Genomic DNA, 21,662 nt, shown 5'->3' with positions numbered 1-21,662 from the left:
TTCGATCATGCGAGTGAAGTTATTCGTGTATTTTGTTATAAACCTTTTTCACTCGATACTCCGTTAATAATAGAAATAATTAGGAATATCGTAAAGTGAGATATTTTCTCGTGGATAAAAGTTGGAATTTATCTGTAAAGAGTTTATTTAATTCTAAAATAGATTTATTAACACCACGATTGGACGTTAGTAGTTAATAGTCACGCGGCGCTAGTGTCGCGTTACGCATTGATCATCACGATATTAATTTTGCATGATTTGTATGATCGAATGATACATTTGTAATTGTGTTTAATGGGATTATAAAAAAAATATTGAAAATGTAATATATTTTTAAATATCTAGTTTTCGACTAAATTAGTAATGAAAATGAAAAATCCTCTAAGATAATTAATTAATCGAAGATTTTGAGATTTACGCTACTGTAAAATTAACATTTTATTATTTTACATTAACACATTCATTTCTGAATGAAAATTTAAAATATATTTCATATATTAAACCTATTATATATCATTTTCAATAAAATTATAGATATTGAATGTTGTAAAAATTCATCCATTGAAATTTCCAACTTCATTTATTGTCGAATTTGTCGAATTAAAAATAAAAAAGAGAGATTGGAGTATATTTAAAAATTCCTTAACAAAAGTTATCGTCCATCTTGCTGAATACATCTTTAATTCTGATCAATAATCTCTGGAATTTAATTGCAAAATAAAAAAAGAAAAAATAAACAATAAAGTTATTGAAAGCACGCGGATTATTGGACGTTAATTAATCCCTTAGAATCAAATCTAAAACAAGTTCATTTTATTAAAGTTGTTAATATTAATTTCAATCTATATTAAATTCGCCAAATACCACGAATTCCTTTTTCGAAGCAAGATACCTTAAATGCGTGTAATTAGCTTCGCTGAAACGAGGTCTATTTATCGTCTCATCTCCAGAAACATAGGACGAATTCCACCTCGCCCACTATTTCCTGGTGTCGATGTTTAAGAGTGCACAGCCACTTCACTTCCACATCTTGGCCTCATTGTTTTCGTGATTTCTTCTTTCGTTTCGTGTCTAAACATCCTCCGTGTTCGTGTACAAACGACTAATTGTCCTCTCGAGGGCTCTCTTTCTCTCGACGGAAGTTCAACGAGTTTATTGTCTTTACGAGTTCCGTTCCCGCTTCTTTTTCGAGACACATCGTCACGTGACTTTCGCACACAGCTCCCCTCGATCCCTATTGTGACGTTTTTCTAATTGTTTTGCTGAGACACGAGCGAGCGGATGATTTGTTAGAGACAGCGAGTGAGCGAGTGGTTTATCGTTGATTCCAATCAATTTCCGGTGATTATCTTTCGGGAATTTAATTCTAATCTTTTATTTCGGAATTTTGTTAGAGATTTGTGTTCAATGATTTAGGAATTTTTTAAAAAAATTAAGCTTATAAAGTTAGGTTAGGTTACATTTTAAAATGCTCGGTGATAGGCTTTTCTATCGATATAAGATCTCGTTAAAGTTTCTTAAAAAACTAGATTTCGTTCAAAATATTTTCTTAAAAATATTACAGTTTTTTATCGTAAAACAACATTCACAAAACGTACATAAAAAAATTTCCTTAGATAATTATATATGCAATTGGTATAATAAATAAATAAATGGCTTTTCAAAAAATGATTCAGAATAAAAAAAAAAAAAATTCAAAAATAAGATTTTTGTTTCCTCCTTATCGAATCGATTATCGAGATCTCGAACGGAGCTCGATTTTTGCGTATGACATCACGTGGGCCATCTGTTTCGATCCAGGAATAGCGGTAAACATTTCGAGAGGTTCGTATCCCTCTTTGTCTTTTCTCTTGTTCCTCTCTCTTCTTCTCTCGCCGCATGAAAACTCGCTGCTTCTGGCCAAATTTATTCGGATAAAAGGCCATCCGTGGATTCGTATAAACAATTTCTGGCATGCGATCGTCCAACGTCGGATGATTTTGTTTGATCCTTGACTCGTATCGTTGTGTCATAAGTGATCACAACAGTTTGGATCAAGCTTGCGACGGGTTGGTTGCTATTCGTGTTACGTTTCATTTCAGACGAAGATTTAATTTTATGTGATGGATATTATTAAGAATTTTTTCTTATATATATGTATATTAAAAAAGTTACTTTATAAAATATATAAAAGTCAAAATCAAACTTTTAAAATTAAGTTTAATCCAATTTCGTTTTTTATTTTATAATTTATAATCAAAACAGAGGGAACAGTGATCTAAAATTTAGAATTAAATAAACGATTTAGTGCCAGCATGATGACAAATTAAATTAAATAAATTGGAAAATTTTAATAATATGTGTATACGAGAATCAAACTTGAGCATCCTAGATTTAATTTGTGTTCTATACTTTATAATAAAATATCATAAAAATTAAATAAGAATTGAATAATGTTAAGCGATCGAGTTATTTGCGATCAAATTATTCCCAATTATTCTCAACTGTTTCTATTTCGAGCACAATTTTGTGTAACACAGGATAACACACGACAATCCCTCCTAAACGTCGAAATTAATAATTACTGAGCTACAAATTCGATGATTGATCTCGTGGATGATCTAGATAGATAGAATGGGACGTGAGAAATCATAGTGGTTTCGTTTGGAGGGAGGCATTAGCCATTTAGTTAATGGCAGGGACCTGGATATCCCTCGTTTGTCCACGCGACGAGCTTCCACGTTTATTTATTCGTGCGCTGGGATGGGACGTGCGCCTTTTTATGGTGCCATTCTGCGGCGGGTCGACTTTTCCCCCCATTTTCTCCCTTTGTCCTCGCCAGTTTTCACGGCGGGGAAAATGTTTAATGGGCTGTATTCCGTGTTTACTCGATGATACAGCTTCTGTTTCAAATACCAAATTCTGTCGATCACGCATTTTAATCTCTCTTCGCTCGAGAAACTTCTTCTTTCCCTTCTTTAAAATAAAAACTAAAAACAGCAGTTTTTAATCGGGAGAATAAAATAATTATGACAAGATTTAACACAGAATATTTCCTTTCTTAAAAAAAATTCTTATTCTCAATTTAGCGATGTATGATAATCTTTATTTTCATCAAAACTGAATTTTTTAACAAATTTAAAGTGACGTTCATATTGGAAATAATATTGTTAATTTATATTTTTGTGTTAAAAATATTTCCTTGCTGTAAATTATTATTATTCTGATTATTGTTCTCGGCAATCGAATTTCCACGAATTTCACGCTTAATAAACTCCACGATCCGCGCAAGCAACGGAATTAGAAAAGGAAACAGGGATCCAGAAGCCAGCTCGATTCACGATTGAAGCGATTTACAATAATATCGTTGGCCGCCCGGTGCTGCCTACGTAATTTACGACTGTCAAGTTTCAATCTCGATATGCGAAGGCTCCGTTTCGTTCCACTAAATTACCCAGCGGACACTTTCCAACGGAATCGTTGTAAATGATTATCGGTCGTGGAACGGCCCCGACAACAGCTCTACACGATGTAACGATCGCACGGGGCATTAATCCCGTCTAATAAATCTCTGAATCGTGTGAAAAAGCCTTATTTGCATACCTTTCTCGGCCCTCGTGCTCTCCATCAGGAATAGCACGCGCCACTCGTAAATTAAATTCAAATTTTTCGCGCGCTCTCACAATGACGCGCGCGCACCGCTTCCGCGACGTGACCAGCTCACCAGATATTATCCAACGATTTAGAAGTGGTATTATTGCCGAAAATTTATTATCTCTCGAGCGTGTTTATAGTTGGTTTATACTTTATCACCAATGAGATTCTAGTTACTTTCGATTTGTACGTTGGATACCATGAAATTCTAATTTTTATTGGCCGCGCGATTTATCAATACTGATCGTTTTAAAAAAATTGTTGAATTACAATTCGGATGTGATGAAATATATAATTATTATTATTATATTTTAAATTTTAAATCGAAGACGAGATGAAATATTTAAATTCAGATTTAAACTCGGAATTATATTGTCGTTTTTCAATGTTAAAATTAATAATATTTTGTTTGTATTTTTAAAATAAAATTAATTTCTTACGAATCCGACTTTATATTAATTTTATAATATACGTTCTAAATGAAACTAATCCTCGACGAGCAATCTAGAGAGAGCGCTTGACCGAACAGCGTAAAAAAAACAATCAAAATCGATAGTTTACGCCATAGCCTACAATTTCCAGACACACTAGCGTCTGTTTAGAGTCGGCATAGCATTTCGTTACAGGCGGCTCTCGGTCAATATACTCTTGAAACTATTTTAATGAACTTAAAACAACTCTTCTTCTTATTTACACGAACCAGCTATTTTTATCTATGTAAAAAATCACCTTTTAAAAAAACAACTTTTTAATGTTCCAGATATTTGCTGTGTACACAGATACTCTGGTCTACTCTGGATTTCAAAAGAATTCGAAATGATTCGTGTTTATCTACTAAAGCTGTGATCGGTGAGTCAGAATTAATAATTTAATCGTATATTGTGTGTATATTTTTATTATAAAGCAACGAATGACCAGGGATGTTTCTAGGGATTTTTTAGATTTTCATTATAATTAATATAAGATTAATACTTTTAGGAGATTAAATTCTATTTATTATAAGAACGTTAGATAATTATTTTAATAAATAATATTGCAATTTTATCTTCTTTTATTAAAGTATCCTATTCTACGTAATTTCGAAAAGTTCTTATCATTTCTAAATTACAACAATACTTTCTAATTTTATTTAAAAATCCCTAAAACTTCAAATATTCCAACGTATATCTAAAAAAATACCAGGATGCTAGGGAATAATGGGGGGGAAAAAAATACCATGGAATTTACTATGGAATGGCGAAATGTCAAATGCCTTGAAAATATTTCGAAAAATGAAAAAACACAGATAGAACGCTCCAAGGAGAACGGTATTCTCTTTTCTGATGTAACGGAAACCGATGGCCGACCGCATTTCCGTCGACGCCCCGTAACGAACAGTCGACTTTAATTCCGCGTCTAGAGTTGGCCGAGCTACTACTAGCGCGTTAATCTCCTCAAATACACCGTGAAACCGAGGCACCACGCTGGCGGAAACGCGCGTGCACGTGAGCTAACATGCAACAGCAACGTGGAAACAAAATCTCTACGCGTTTACCAGACACGCGTCTATTTCTGAAACTGAGTCGCCCCTCTTCGAGCTTCCCGCCGATTTTCCATGGGTGGCTCGGATTCGTCGATAATTAACGCGTTCCAGAGGATGGTAATTAACCAATTTTAGCGAAACTTTAAAAAAAAAAAAAAAAAAAGAAAAAGAAAGTGAAGAAGAAAACGGAAAAATATTTAATATTCAAATTAGGGAAAAGTAAATTATAACGATGTAGATAGTTGTTAAGTTTAGTTGTTTAGATAGATGGATTGAGTAGACCAGTCTTCAATTATATCGTGCAATATTTTCAAGGATAATATTCGAAAATTTCTTATAATTACAATTTCATACATTTTTTCAGAAATAAAAATAGAGAGAGGAAATAGTAATAACGAAATTAATTATCATTATTTACAATCATGTAAAATTTTCCAAGCAAGAAAATTCTATTTTTAACATTACAATTTCAAAATCACTCTCACACTGAATTTTATCACCAATCTTTTCCTAACTAGCAACGATACAAGAAATATAAAAAAAATGAAAAATAAGAGAAGAGAGAGAAAACTGTTCTTTGACATTGCAGTTCCAAATGCGGATGGATCGCGAATGAAAGAATGCGCGAATTTCCCTGGAGAGATTTCTCTTCTCCTCAAATGGAGAAGAACATTCTAGGTATCACGTTTCTTTTATCGAACAGCCCTACCATATTTGATTTTATTTTTTTATATTTCCATTCTTTTTTTCTCTTAGAGATAATAAAATAAATTAAATTTCGATGAAATCTCATGGATTATGCAAGAAAGAAAGATTCACATATTTCGAAATGTTACTAGCCACGATTACGAATAGATAGATTTTTCTCCCCTAGATTTATATCTTGGCAAATTATATATCAAAAATTCGATTCCACTTTCCGCCAAGTGAAAATTAATTTATAAAATCTTTCTCAAATTTTTAATATTCAAGAATCGTATCGTGAAAATATGAATTAATTTTTATCCAAACTGATAATAATCCAATTTATAGATTTATAGATTCAAACCGTTGACACATTTTAATCGGCACGATTAATACGATCGTTTTAATTTTTTTTTTTTTTTTTCCTTTTTTCTAAATCAAAAAGACGATTATCATCATCATCTGTTGAAGTAATAATATTTTTTTTCTTTTTCGAGAAAAAGAAGAATTTCGAAACCTCCGGAAAATTTCGACTCTCTGATATTTTATAAAAAGCTGCCACTTCGAAATAACTTTGGAAAAGCATCCACTTCGAAATAACGTCCAGGGACACCAGGCAAAGGCTACGATACGCGTATCCAACCGCGTAAACACCACTCCAAAAATATTCGTAACTTCTCTTGCAACCGTGCTCTTTCATCTGGCTCAAACGTCAACAAGCAACGAATCGATTTCGTTCGTTCGCTTCTTCGTTTCATTATTTCATCGATCAAGGATGAATTTCTGACGAAATGGATAATTTTATACTTTCGTTCGGATAATAAATAAATGTGTCTCGTTTAATTACCAAATATATACACTCATTTAATGCAATGCTGATTTTAATATACGACAATTTAAAATCCTATCATCGTAATGTAATACAATTTTCATTAACAACAAACGATAATTAATTTTTTAAAGGAAACTCGATCTTTCGAAAGAGAAAAATAATAATTCGAATTTTTTCTTTTTTTGATCAAAAAATAGTTTAACAAGATCTAACAATTTCTAGAAAAAAAGAAAAAAAAAATTAACAACCCATCGAAATAAGCAAATAAACGAATAAACGCCTCGGTCGGAATACAGAAAATCGAGAGTTCCAAGAACAATCTTCAACAGCCCTGCTCCACTCCCTGGCGAAACGAAAATGGCCGAAACCGATTTGCTTCGAAAATAGCCACCAGCCGAGGTATAACGAGATATAACTATCGTAGGGCTAGCTAGAGGACAGCACGGTGATTTATGTCCCTTTAATTGCGCGCCCCCTTTAACACCTTCGAGGCAGAAGCTGTTCCCAAGCCTTATCTCGGCCCCCCTCCGGCCATCCTTTTAGAAGCCTCACTGTGTTCACGCACTCGGCGAAGAGTGGCTCGTTTATTTGTATCGGGTGGATTGAATCCGGGAGATTTATGTTACGAGGGGGGTAATTAGATTGCTTAGGTAGCAGGTAGGGAGGGGAAAGGATTTAAATTTGGGATTGGAGAATAAAGTTCGATTGCGTAAGGATCATTAGTGGACGGAGAAGAAGGGTTCAGGGATATTTGAAATGGAAATTTGCGAGTCTTCGAGTGATGATCTGTTATCACGACGGGGACGAGCCTCGTTTATCCGTCAATGTCTGTTCTTCCATTCGATCATTTAATATCGAATTAATCATCGAAAATTATATGTTAATTTCTCTCGTTTATCTCTTCTAGATAGGCTTTTTAACGTGAAAGAATTATCCTTTGAAATAATTATTCGCGTTTTAATAAGCCACGATGCCGATCACGGTATAGTTTTTTTTTATTTTTCCCCTAGATCCCGTTATATGCAGAAAAATTCAAAAGAAAATTATCGAAATAAAAACGATCCATAATAATTATCGATCTGAAATTTATAAATCTATCGGTTCTGTCGTTGAAATTAACAATCAAAACCAAACATTTATCTCTCTGGCCAAGTAAACACGTATCATACGATACTCGAGTATTACCCTCGATATCAATTTCCATCCCCTCGACCACGAAAGGGATAAATTCCTAGCGTTTATCGGCTCGTGTAACTTTCAAGTGGCCAGATTAATCCGTTTCGGCTACGTCCTAATTTTTCACCTCGAACAAGAAGGAGGGGGGAGGAGGGTTGGACATAGAATTCGATGGTTTCGGATTACCTCGATCCCACGCGGTTAGATCGTATCGTGATCGCCTTAATCCGACCCCGAATCTGACCCAGAGGGCTCTTTTTCGCGCTCGAACTCGGCCGGCCAGATTGAATGTACGATATTAATTATAGAAACACGATATCACTCTGTTCAACTCTCCCTTTCGTGCCCCCGCGTTTTTTCCTCGCGGAACAAACGGAGTAGTTCCCCCCTTGGCTTCTTGTGACGAAACGATATTTTACTTCTTTGTTTCGAGGCGTATTTTAATACATGTCAATGAATTTGCCAATTCGTTACCTCGAGAAATGTTTAATTTTCGATTCGAGAAGTTGTCTTGTGTGTTAATCGATTTCGAGAAAGATGAGGAAAACGTGTCTCAAAAGTTTTAAATTTTCACGATGGAAAAGAATAATTAATACTTATATTGTCATTTGTATTTTTTTTTTTTATCAAAATCTAGAATATCAGTATAATCGAATAAAATTTTGGATTATTCAACTTGTGATTTCAATAATTAATTATTTGAAAATTTTTTATTATTTATGAAACTTTTTCTCAAAAATTTCCTTTTCCCCAACAAAATAATCTTCTTGTATGATTGAATTTATTATTGCATAGTATCATGAATAATTTTAACAAAGAAATTATCTATTGCACGAATATTGGAATGAAATTAATAAAATTTGAAAATATCTCTAAGAAAAATAAAAATAATTTCAAACAAATAAATCCAAAGAAACGATATCATCGTCTTTTGATGAACTAATTTTCCTCGGTTTCGACACCGTTCGAAGATAAGTTCAAGTGTGAAATTTGAGAGCAGAAAGGATTAATTGATGCGTCAAGCGGATTACGAGGATCGTGTTAATTCTAGAGACGAGGGTAAACCGATCGTGGAATCCTTTTTTCTTCAGGGAACAAGATTAACACGGTTTAGTATACCGATGAAATAATTATCTGGACGGATAGATTGCAATCTAATTATTGTTCTTACTCGTTCAAATAATCCACGGGAATTTTGTATTATCGTGAAATAAACAATAGATAATGCTCGACCACGTTTTTATCTTTTTATTTTGATCTGATATTTCGATGGTATTTATTTTGTCTGGGCAGAATATCATTTTGCTAATGCAAACGAAATAATGTTTAAATTTTATAAATGTTTGAACGTTAAATTGTGAACAATTAGCTTAATTAGAAAAATAAAACGGAACTTTTCTTGCAAGTATTTCTAGTAATAATTTTCTAGAATGATAAATGAAAATTTGTTGTTCAAAATCATTCCAAGAATCGTGATAAGAATTTGGAAATATCGAAACGTCGTTTAAAAATCGTTTAAAAATATCTGTCTTTAGAGTGAGCGACCTTTTGTTAATTTGATTTATCCATTCCATATAATCAAAATTATTATATACGTTATATAAATACCCCAATCTTTCAAATTTCCATTTAATATTCTCGTTCACAATGGAACGCCATTTCATCATTTCAATTTCACTCAAGTTCACTGAATATCTCCATTAAACATATCTTATTATCTCATCTATTTCGTATACTCTATTTTCAAATCCTCTTCCCTCGAATACTATCCACTTTCCATTCCAAGAGTTTCATCAAGACTACCAATCTCGAATCCTCGTCCAACCCTTCCAATTTACATATTTCTCTTGCTTGACAACCAATTACAATTAGCTCTAAAACAACTATTTTTGTACAAAGTTTCGCCTCGATAAGTAATTTTAAAACAATTTCCCCTTTCAAGGAATTTATACCGTGCATCTTCATCCTTATTTTAATTCCAAATCCCATTCTGTTCAGCCTCTTTAGTGAATTATTAAATGAATGGCCATGATTGTACAATTATTAAATACAAACACGAACAAAAACAGAGGTTGGAAGATTAAAAAGTCGTTTGAGTTATTCCACATTTTTTATACATCCGTTACAAAAATAAAAGATCAAAATAAAAAAATTGAAACGATCTTTATAGCAATTATCGAAAAATACAAAAGTATCATTTTTAAAGATTTATTCAAATTTTATCGGTATTTAAGAAACGTTAAATGAACAAAATGGTGAAAAATAATACATTATGACAATAGATAGAACAGTATAATTGATACATTATGCTCATAAAAGTACAATACACGTAAGATTGCGCCTAGATCTACAGATATATCTTTCCATTCTTCTCAAACCTGTTAACAAACCCACTAACCCGAAGAGAGTATCCAGAAGAGGATCAGTCGAGCAATAATGGAACAACATGTGTCCCGTTATTCTTTTGCCACGTTTTGATCGAGTCGCATCGACGCGCCAAACAATCCCTAAAAAGGATAGCCGATAACACCAGTTGGGAAGCCGGATCCAAAGATAGGAGAGGAACCTCCTCTCAACGCGGGGTATGGACGTTCTAATTAAGATTCCAGGCCGTCGTCGTCGTCTCTCGAGGGAGATCTTCCGTATAACGTTTGATATAAAACAAACGGCGTGCGTATAAAACGAGGGGAGGAGGGAGCGAAGGAAAAAAAGGTGGAAGGATAAAAGAGACATGGCCTGACAGATAGAAACGTTGAACGGTTTGACGGCGGGAGATTCAACTGGGTTTTAGTTGGGCAGAGAGCCACAAAACGAGAAGCTGGAAACAAAACTCGGCTCCACGCCTGCATAATTATACCTTAAAAAGGATGATCCCTTTCGAGAGATTAAGGGACACTGGCTCAAGACCGGCTGCCTATCTTAATGACCGTACGCAGCCCCGCTTCGATGCCGGACAATCGTAATTAAGCTGCAACGGCTTTACCCGAGGTCAAGTATGCTCCTTTCGTTGTTCGTTCGCTCCTTCAACTACAGGTTGCGCATGCCCAGTTCTTCGTATTATAATACGGCACGGAACGTGTGCTTAAACTCTACTCGAGCGGCCTGTTGAAATACCTCCTATTATTCTTCTTTTCTTTTTAATTTCACGTGCGTCAATGTGACGTAACATCTTATAAATCAACGAATGTGGTTAAATTTTTTTTTTTTTTGGTCGAATAATTAATTATATCCTACTGTTTAATAATGTATAATTGTTAATTCCGTTTTAGAAACAAGAAACAATTTTTTTTTTTCCAGTCGAAGGATGTACCTGTACATCTACTACTATATATAATATATTTGGCATCCCCCTTCCCCAACCGGGTCCCCCCTTTCGAAATCGCGGTACGCAGCCATCTCTTTCATTGTCCAATTGGTAATGTCAGCCGCTATTACCCTGTTGAATACATTTAATAGACAAAGGATTGGCAGAGGCTCTCATTTTCGCAGCGCGAGAACAAGAGGAGAGGAGCACGGGGCCCCCGTGGAAACGCGGCCGAACCCGGGTTGAGAATATTATGCGTGCGTCGACGGGCCGCTAATAACGGGCCGCATATGGCATTCAATGACCGGCCAATTGGACAATTGAGCTCAATCATAATAATACACATATATATGGATCGTTGCAACGCTCGCGTTTCGGCCCGTTATCAATAAATTCACTTGCCGGAAAGTAAATTCACCGGCCGCGTCCTGATTTCGCCCATTTCCATTCGTCGTGTTACGATTGCTCGCGCCGTCCCCTTTTTCCTCCTCGTCCAGAATGAATTTCGCGTTTTCGGGAGGCGTAATTCGGGAGGATGGTTTTGCAGAGATCGGTTGAAATTTTGAAAGGGTGCTTGACATTTTTTAAGGCTTTTGAATGGATTTTAGATGGATAGGAGTATTTTGTGGATTTCGCGATGGAAAGTGGAGATTTTTGTAAATTTTTAGAAAGTATCTTTTTTTTTTTTTTTTTTTCAAAAAAATTTTTGATAAGTTCTCTGACAATTTTTTTTTTTTTTTATTCAAAAGTTTTTAGAATATATATTTTAAAGTTTTGATAGAGTCTTGAATAAGTTTCTTTCGTTTGGAAAATGTTTTTTCTTTTCAAAAAGATCGTGAAATTTTTGAACTATTTTTGGAAAATTTTTCGTAAATTTTCTGACAATTTTTTTTTCAAAAGATTTTTTAGAATATATATTTTAGAGTTTTAATAGAGTCTTGAAAAAATTTCTTTCGTTTAGATTTTAGAAAATGTTTTTTTTTTTTCAAAAAGATTTTTGAACTATTTTTGAAAAATTTTTGGTAAATTTGCTGACAATTTTTTTTTTTTTTCTATTCAAAAGTTTTTAGAATATATATTTTAAAGTTTTGATAGAGTCTTGAAAAAGTTTCTTTCATTTGGAAAATGTTTTTTCTTTTCAAAAAGATCGTGAAATTTTTGAACTATTTTTGGAAAATTTTTCGTAAATTTTCTGACAATTTTTTTTTCAAAAGATTTTTTAGAATATATATTCTAGAGTTTTAATAGAGTCTTGAAAAAATTTCTTTCGTTTAGATTTTAGAAAATGTTTTTTTTTCTTTTCCAAAAAGATCGTGAAATTTTTGAACTATTTTTGGAAAATTTTTGGTAAATTTGTTGACAATTTATATATATTTTAGAGTCTTGAAAAAATTTCTTAGATTTTGTTGAAGAATATTTGAAAATTTTCTTAAACAACAAATAATAATAATAATAATAATAAACTTCAAAATTTTATTTATATTAACTCACTTACTGTATAAAATTTTGGATTCATGGATTTTGCGATGGAAAGTGGAGAGTGAGATTTTTGTAAATTTTTAGAAAATGTTTTTTTTTTTTTTCAAAAGAATTTTTGGTAAATTTCCTGACAATTTTTTTTTCAAAAGATTTTTTAGAATTTTTATATATTTTAGAGTCTTGAAAAAATTTCTTAGATTTTGTTGAAGAATAATAATTTGAAAATTTTCTTAAACAACAAATAATAATAATAATAATAAACTTCAAAATTTTATTTATATTAACTCACTTACTGTATAATATTCTTTTGCAATCTATCCCAAGTATAAAAGATAAAATAAAATCTCTGTAGCAAGATCTATCTATAAAAAACGGATGTGCATGTACGTTCAAAATTTTTTGCCATTTATGAACCATTAAGAAAATACCTAAGGTTTCTTGAACAGGTAGTCCATAGTCCCTACGTAAGCATCAGGTTCTCATCGATTTACTTAATGATCGCACGTGTGCAATTGTTGGAAATTCCAACGAGATCCAGGGTTCCAGCAAAATACCGTTTGAAGAAGGCATTTAATAGGATACGTCTAGGGACCAGGGTCGGTATCTGTTCACCAGATGTTGCGTTTTCCATTCCGTTCGACCAATGAAATTCAACAAGGTTTCCTGGAAGTCCGGTGTTTCCATTGTTGCATGAAAACCTTAATGGAAACCGTGATGGAGGGGTAGAAACGAACCGAGTTCATTAACTGTGGAATTTCAATTCCATTCTTTTGCTTAATTTCGTTTTATACACGTTTTTAAATTATATATTCTTAAAAACAGACAGTTCAATTTGCTTGTCGTAAGTTTATATTTTACGTTTTCTTTTGATTCTGATGCAACAGAAGATGCGAAGATGCAATAAGTTTTAGAATTTTTATAAAGTTACGTTCAGATTTTAATATTTATAAAGGTAAGTATATAACGAATCAATGTCTTTCAACGTTTCATGAGTTATGATAAAGTTGAATAAGCCTTTTTTTTTTTTTTTTTTTTTTTCATTAGATTAGATAAAAATCCATTCTTAACAGGATAAATTGAAATCTTTCGCGCAGGATTCTGTGTTCTGGTTTTATTGGTGAAAAGAAACATTGTGATAAACGTAATAAATAGTTGTTAGCTTGAATCACGTTCATATTTAGACAGATTGAATTGTAATTAATAATTAAGAGTATAATCAAGAAGAAGATAAGATAATTCAGGTAACACGTAGAAGAATTTTATTTTGTCATTCCATTCCAAAGAAATGTCTGCAAGAATCTAGAAAACTTATGGATTTTTGATTGTTCGTTATCGTTTCTGAATTTCGAAATGATTGAAGAAAATTTCAAAAAATTAAGTCGTAATTAGACTTTTAAAAGATCTTTGTAGAGATAGAAACTTGCTTTCTTCAAATGTTATATAATATTATACACTTTTGATATTTTATATCTTTTAGCATATCATTTATACTTGATAAGTTTTTGTAAAATTCAAATTCTACATCCACGATCTGATCTTTACAATTGAATTGCAATTTTTCATTAAAATTATCACGTTTTAAAAAAAATTCAAATTTAGTATTCAAATAAAGTGATTGGAATCAAACAAACAAATTTATACACGTATATTTATATTTTGAACAACGATCGATTCTAAACAGAACGAAATAATATTTTCAACAAGTTTAAAAGTACGTATAATTTTTCATTGTAATCAATCAAGATATTCTGCTTTCCTGATTAAGTTAAGATCGTCAAAATTAATTTCATATTTTAATCAAAGCTCGCTTTAATCCAAATTCAATAAGAAATCATGATTTATATATATATATCTACTCGATCGTGAATCGATTTATATTAAAAGTGTTATTTATAGCCCACTTTTGTTGAAAATATTTCTGAAATCATGAAACAATCGTAATCAAAATGATTAAATCATTCAGATTATTATTATAATTTTAAATTGTAAATACAGATATGTTTTTAATTTAGATAAATTTCGTATATTGTTGTCCTAACATTAAAAAAAATTATAATTTAAAAGAAAAGACTAGCTGAAAGAAGTTAAATTTATTATAAAAGTATTCGTAACTTAGATTTTTCCGAATTCTTCGAAATCAATTTTTAAGGAATTGTGGAAAAATCTACAGTAAGAAAGATGTTCAACAACAATAACAGGAAATTTTAGTTAATTTTACATACCATAAGATATATTTTCCATATCTGATAAATGGAATTTATCTCCATCCAAAAAAGGCATTCTCTTTTATTTTTGTCTACGTTCTCATCCCCTTTGTACACGTTTTAAAAATACTCAATTCGTTCATGTATTGTCTGTCTAGCCGTCACGCTAATCTGACTCTCTGAAACCTCACGATCATTTCGATTTTCAACCTTATTTCAACAGTTATTTCCAAAAATGGTTCACAAAAGAAAGGAATATCGAATTAAAGTAAAAGTAATAAAATCGTTTGACAGAGGAATAAAAAGCTTTGATCAAAAATAATTTTTAACGTGTTTAAATTATTTGTATAAAATAAACTTTTATGAAAACCTATTGTTATACGTTTACTTCACGTGCACTGATTCTAGATATGAAATATAGAAATCATACATTCAATTGTTTCATGAGTAAAGAAAATTCCAAATTAAAGAGAGTGTTCGAATTAACAAAAAAAGGAATTATAATCTCAGGGAATAGTTGCACGAGCATCGATTCTCTGAACATGGATTAAGAAATTATGTAGCACGTGATTGGAAAAAGGCCAAAGTATGACGAACGAACAAAGACTCGCTTATGGGTTTCGTTCCGACGAGTTGATTTCTCAAAATTCCACCACGTGCGAGTTCCCGTTGTCTTTCAACGATCGAGAAAAAGCTCGATGATGAAGAAACGAGCATGCGAAGAGGAATTGTTGAAAGAAACGCTCGCAATAATGACTGTTTTTTTTGCTGCTGTTTTATTTTGATTTGATCTTTTCTTTAGAAATGAGTTTTTAACGGAAGAAGACTTTTTTTCGATTTTCAAAATATCTTTAAATTAATTAAAATTCCGAATATATAGACACATTGATAAATTGAAAAATATAAAAAGGATTTTTCTATACGGGAAAACTGATGATGAAAAAGATAAAGATTTGAATATTTCTAAAGCTGCAAATAAACTTGAAAATTACGATCAAACATTCAAAAATTTAGATATTTAATTGAAACTCATTAATAATTTACTCGTGCGAACGTAAATACCTTCATGAAAGAAAAATTCGAAATTTAAGACACGTTATCGCACACGGTTGCCATATCTATTTTCCTAACCTCAAAATCTCACTCTCGTTCACTTCATAATTCACAAAATATTTTTTTTCAACTATTCTCTTATATCTTTACTTTGTAAAAGAATAAAATAATTACCGTTGATTTTGGATTTGAAAAATTTCAAAATTTATCAAAATAACAAAAGTAATAAAGTATTCTTGATTTTAAGAGTTACGAAATTTCAGGTTCAGGAAATTTCATGAATCTAAAATTTACCTTTTTCTATTCCATCTCTCCTAACCAAAGGAACAAAATTAAAAATAAGCTTCTTCCTCTCGCGAGGAATATATACATACTTTCTTACGATCGAGACTCGTCATCTTTTTCGACTTCTTCCTTCGACCTTCCACTCATTTCTTTTTCTTTTTTTTTTTTCTCCTTTACATTTTTCATTTCACCCTCGAATTTCTTTTTTCCCCTATCCTGTAATCATTTCTCTTTCTCCGCCCGGACGAAAATATCCCCTCTTCCCCTTACAAATTCAAACTGTGCCCGAGGTAAGCATCGAGAAATTTGTTTCCAAGCCTTTTTACGCATTTTTGGACAATTTTACAATATTTCATACGCTCGAGAGTTGGGATGGAAAAAATAGTCGAAGCGGGGAAGGGCGAAGTGGGGAGAGCGAGAACGAACGTTCGACCGCTATACTTAATCGTACAGGGTCGGTGTATTTCCGTGTATTTTTAGCATTTTTCGCTTTCATCCTCCGTGAAAGAATCGCGACGACGATCGCTATCCACGCGATTCCACCAATTTTTTCACTTCATGTGCACTCCGTGCTTTTACCGCCTTTTCCTTCCTTTATGGTCCTCCTCTCGAAATAGACATTCTTCTCGAGGTCGTTGTACCATACAAAGAACATAGTAACTCTTGGTTGTATTACTTTTAGGCCAGTGTTTTCAACGTTCCTCTGAGATTCACTTTTATCGTGATTGTAAATTAATATTGTTGTGAGAAATGCATTTTTGAAAGGATAAAGTAGGTGTAACGGTTTGTTTTTGAGAGATGAAATATTAATAAAAAGTTATCTTTCAAGTCAAATAACCAAATGTTGAAAATATAAATGAGAAACTTAATATCTTTATTAATTTTGCTTCGAAATAAATAAACGAATTATTAACGCAATTTCATCAAAAATCAGACTATTTCGTTTTTATTTGCAATACACAATTTATAATACTTTGTTATTTATGCGTATCATTTTCTTACGAATATATATATATGTATAGAACAAGTGCAAAAAACATAAAATACGTGTCTGAGGGTGCGTATAATGCTCCCCAGATAAAATCTATTAAGTTATTAGAAAAATCCGCTCGTGCCACGAGTATACTGGTTAATCCTGTACGAGCCAACACGATTATAAGTTCTCACCTAGTCGAACCAGCTGTCCTTGGGTAGTTCGATCGATCTCCAGCATCAGGAGTATCCCAACGATGAGACATTTTACAATCGCCATCCCGACTTCTTCGACAATGGGCAAGGGTATCTAGTGGCGCGGCATCGATGATTTTCTGCAACAGAAAATAAGATTTTACCAAGTTCTCTTCGTGTGTAAAATTAAAAATTTCTTTTCAATTTTTTAATCTCTACAAAAAAAAAAAAGAACACAAAAAAAATTCACGATCAATTTAATATAATAATGTAAGAATTTCATAAAAACTTAAAACAATCAAATCTTGCATGCTCAATCAATCGATTCCAAACGCCATTTTGAAAATTCAAAATAGCCAAAAAAATCTATACACCACTTTAAATATTCGCGATCATTTATTAGATTTAACGTGATAAATAAATAAAATTAAAATATATTATTATATCATTTTTATTTGTATTTTTACATATTTTTTTCATGTATAATTATAAAAAAAATAAAATTTCACCGCTAACATTCGATTCGAATTTTGCTATTTTAAGAGACTAAATTAAATTAAACGCGTTCCCTTCGAACGAAATCGAGCGTTCCCTCAACCCTAATCCTCTAAAGAACAGATCCCCGCGAGGGGTTCTCGAGAGTGCGAGTGGGTTACGGTGCTGCATCACGGTTGATCTATGGGGTCGAGTGCAAGGATGCACACCGGACGTGTTTCTGGCGTTCGAAAATTCTCTCGACGCGGCCATGTGTTTCCTTTTCTAGCCGAGTCGAGACCAAGGTCTATTATACTTTATGGGGCGGGAGCACACCTCTTGCACCCGATAGCGCAACACCGTCTCGCCGTTTTCGATCGGATTTATGACGATTCGCCACACGCGCGCCGCTTTGGCGAAAATGAAATGGGGAAAAAAAAAAAAAAAAAAAGAGGGAGAAGAGACGTGATTCCGTGATGTTACTTTATGGGATCCCTTGTAAACCGGTCCGATGGTTACTTTTAAACACCTCTATTTATAAAGAACCAGGCCGCTCGAACCCTTTTGTCGATCGTTTTCCAAGGATTTCGCGATGTGTTTCTTTTTTTTTTTTTTTTTGTTGTGTTTTGTTAGATGCGTTTAGTTTGTTTGTAGTTAGATAGGGGTAATTAATTATGGGGCATTAGGAGGTTGTATTAAGAATTTGTGAGATTTAATGTAGATGGATTTTGAAATTCAATTGCTAAGTTTGAATTTAGATTTAAATTTTGGGGGAAATTTTTGGAAATTGACAATTTTAATTGAAATTGTCGAAAGTCAAAATTTTGAAATTTGGATTCTCATCATATTGAAAATATTCAATTTTAGATTCGATTAATTTGATGAAATCATCTGATTCGATTAGAGTAGAAATTGATAACAATGTAACGTGATTACGTGAAATTGATTATTGCGTATTAAGAATTCGCGATAGGAATTCCTCTTTTTCTCTTTCAATTTCGATAAGTTTGAATTAAATTAAACGCAAAACTGGCTGTCCTTGATTTCTTAAAAATAATCTAAGTAAATACGATTAATCTATTTGATTTCAATTTTATTTTATTTCAATAAAAATAATCTTTTACGAGATAAACGCGCGATTTCTATATTTACATGCCATGTGTATAATTCAATTTCACTTTCAATCATAAATCAACAACATAACCTCGACTTGACAACATAAATCGTGATATTACGATTCATAATTATTTTATATTATACAGTTAAATATAATTCGATATTTCTTTACAAAATAAAAGAAAATGATTTCTATATATATATATATATATACACACATAATATAACTTCATTTCATTTTCAATAATAATTTATTAACAATTTATAAACTAGAATTACGAAATATAATCGTAACAACTGTTTCATAACTATTTTATTAAATACTCAATTTTTTTATAATTCACAGAAAAATAATTTGTAATACTAAGTTTTATTTATACATTCGGATTCAATGTAATTAATTTTAATAGTGTTAAAATTAAAAAACTATCTGAAATATTTTTTTTTTTTTCTATATTTCAATTGAAAATTCATTTCCAAACAATATTTATAATACTTTATATAATCGAAATACTATTTAGAAGAGAATTTCATTCGCAAAATCCTCCATACCACTTATTGCTATTTATCTATTTTCCCCAGCTCTGTTTATGTCATTCGCATAACCTCACTTCATGTTGAACAATAACTCATGCTCCATCATTATGCGCTCTTAACGACTCAAATAAATCAGTCGGAGAATATTCTAAGCTGATTGGAAATTATTTGAAAATTCAGGCGTAGCCTTCGGTCTAAAAAAATCATCCGCCTCGTTTGCAAGACTTATTACAAAGACCGGTCATCCAAGGGGTTCGTAAAGATCGCATTAACGACGCCCGGAAACGCATAAACCACCATTTCCGAGCGTTAAATTCCGAAAGCAGATTTACTCGCGTTACACGTTCGCGCATGCTCGTTAGGCGAAAAGACACATAACGTCGTTCAGTGTCTACTCGACGTTTGCCAGCGCTGCAACAAGTATTTACACTTACGTGTTGCAAATTGCGCTGGATGAACTATACTTGAGCGGACTATATTGCGAGGGTAGACTATCCGCTGACGCGAACCGTGTAATAAAGTTCTATGTTCCATTGTTTCGATGATGGTTTATATTGGAATTTATGAGACAGGTGCACAAGATATTTTTCCACAATTTGGAAATATAGATAAGGAGACATTTTTGTAAATGGTGAAATGGATAATTTTATCGTTCTTTAATGATTTACAAGATAAGATAGTGAGAAAATTTACTTTAAAATTAATTTAATAATTTTAAAATATAAAATACACTTTTATATATGTATATATAGATTTGGAAAAATGTGAAGATAAAAAAGAATTAGAAGAGAATTTTATTACAGAAATATTTTTAAAGATTTTATATATACATGTATGTATGTATAACTTGGATAAATTTTGAATTTAAACTTCATGATGATTTATAATATGTAATAAAATTTCACATATCATTATTATTTTCACAATACATTATATTAATTCTCACAATCACTTTAACTTGTTTAAAAATGAAACACTTTAACGTGATCTCATATTATAAATACGAAATAGGAAAAAATCTGTATCTTTATTCCCAGTTAAAAATCGTAATAGAACAAAATTTTACGATCTTCAAACAATAATCCAAACAAATCCCGTCTATTCACATCTAATCCTCTAGAAACTTCATTTCACTCCACTCTGAACCACTTTGTGAAAGCTTAATGCCCAACAATCGACTTACTCCATTATCCCAAATAGGAAGAGGAACACGTAGGCAATCCAATTTTCCAATATTCTCCGCTCACTCGATTACTTTCATTACACCAACGTATCCACCATCTTCGATCCCACAATCTCGAAACGGAATAATGAATCTTTCTCTTCTCTTTCAAATGTATGTATTCGGTCCAAGGGAAGAAAGAAAGAAAGCAAAATATATTGAAAAAAGACATTAACATACACACGTAATTTACATACGTAAATTAACACGTGCACGCGAGACTAAATTAAAAACACAGAATTCGTGCGCCGTCGAGGGCCGAAAATTCAAATTCTGGTCCCACGTAGGGGGGGGAGAGTCACACAAGTTGATAATGGCGTCACGGAAACCAAATATATATTTCGACCGCTTATTTATGCGGTTCACGCTTTATCGAGCGTTCAATTCTCTCCAAAGCTGGCCGGTAAATAAGATAATTTATTCGATCCTGTCGCGTGTATGCGTACACACTCACTCTCGTCTCCGCTATCTGATAAGATTAAAACCACCGTGGCCATCTCATTCATGAGAACACGGTGTGACGTCGTTTTCGAATCGTGTGCATCGGGAATGACGATGTTTCGAATCATACAGTCGGTTACAAAAGTCTTTGTGTGCATTATCTTACAAGGAAACGCTTTTAGATCGAAATTTTTTTTTACATCTAAGCCTAATTCTAATTCGTTAGAACGAATTTTACTTCTTTTATACATTTCTCTATTGTCACAAGAGATATGGGTTGTAAACGAGCCAATCTTTTTTCAACTCTTGAAATTCGAGTCGAATTAAAGTTAATAGCATCGAAGAAAGAAATAATTCCATCTTAAAAAAGATGGAATCTCTATGTATTCAAAAGTTTCGCAAAAGAGAACAAAACTTTTTTTTGTACGTCATGATATTTGTATCATTTTTTTCTTTTTTTTTCCTGCCAGTAATTAAGGCGACCAAGGTGGCCATTGTCGCTTTTGCCGTGTCATTTTGAGAATTTTTAAATG

The 21,662-nt window shown here is 32.4% G+C and overlaps 1 protein-coding gene and 1 long non-coding RNA gene across 4 annotated transcripts in view; one reads left to right on the top strand and one right to left on the bottom strand.

Annotated features, from left to right (window-relative positions):
• The window catches only part of LOC100863068 (fibroblast growth factor receptor homolog 1), an 82,247-nt gene that overhangs the window by 14,479 nt on the left and 46,106 nt on the right, over positions 1–21,662 (bottom strand). For all 3 annotated transcript variants that reach the window (XM_003695874.4, XM_012489924.3, XM_012489925.3), the window contains exon 2: positions 17,340–17,479. In XM_003695874.4, coding sequence (XP_003695922.1) covers positions 17,340–17,424 — 85 coding nt within the window. In that variant the 5' untranslated portion in view covers positions 17,425–17,479. The remainder of the gene's footprint in view (positions 1–17,339; positions 17,480–21,662) is intronic.
• The window catches only part of LOC147658460 (uncharacterized), a 64,343-nt gene that overhangs the window by 5,088 nt on the left and 37,593 nt on the right, over positions 1–21,662 (top strand). Inside the window, exon 2 of the long non-coding RNA XR_015290608.1 lies at positions 4,394–4,482. This is a non-coding gene — a long non-coding RNA (uncharacterized LOC147658460). The remainder of the gene's footprint in view (positions 1–4,393; positions 4,483–21,662) is intronic.

Source organism: Apis florea, unplaced genomic scaffold (genome assembly GCF_048593485.1).
Source record: "Apis florea isolate Af1SG1 unplaced genomic scaffold, ASM4859348v1 contig_2272_pilon, whole genome shotgun sequence".
NCBI classification, from domain to species: domain Eukaryota; kingdom Metazoa; phylum Arthropoda; class Insecta; order Hymenoptera; family Apidae; genus Apis; species Apis florea.
This window is presented reverse-complemented; position numbering and strand designations above follow the sequence as displayed.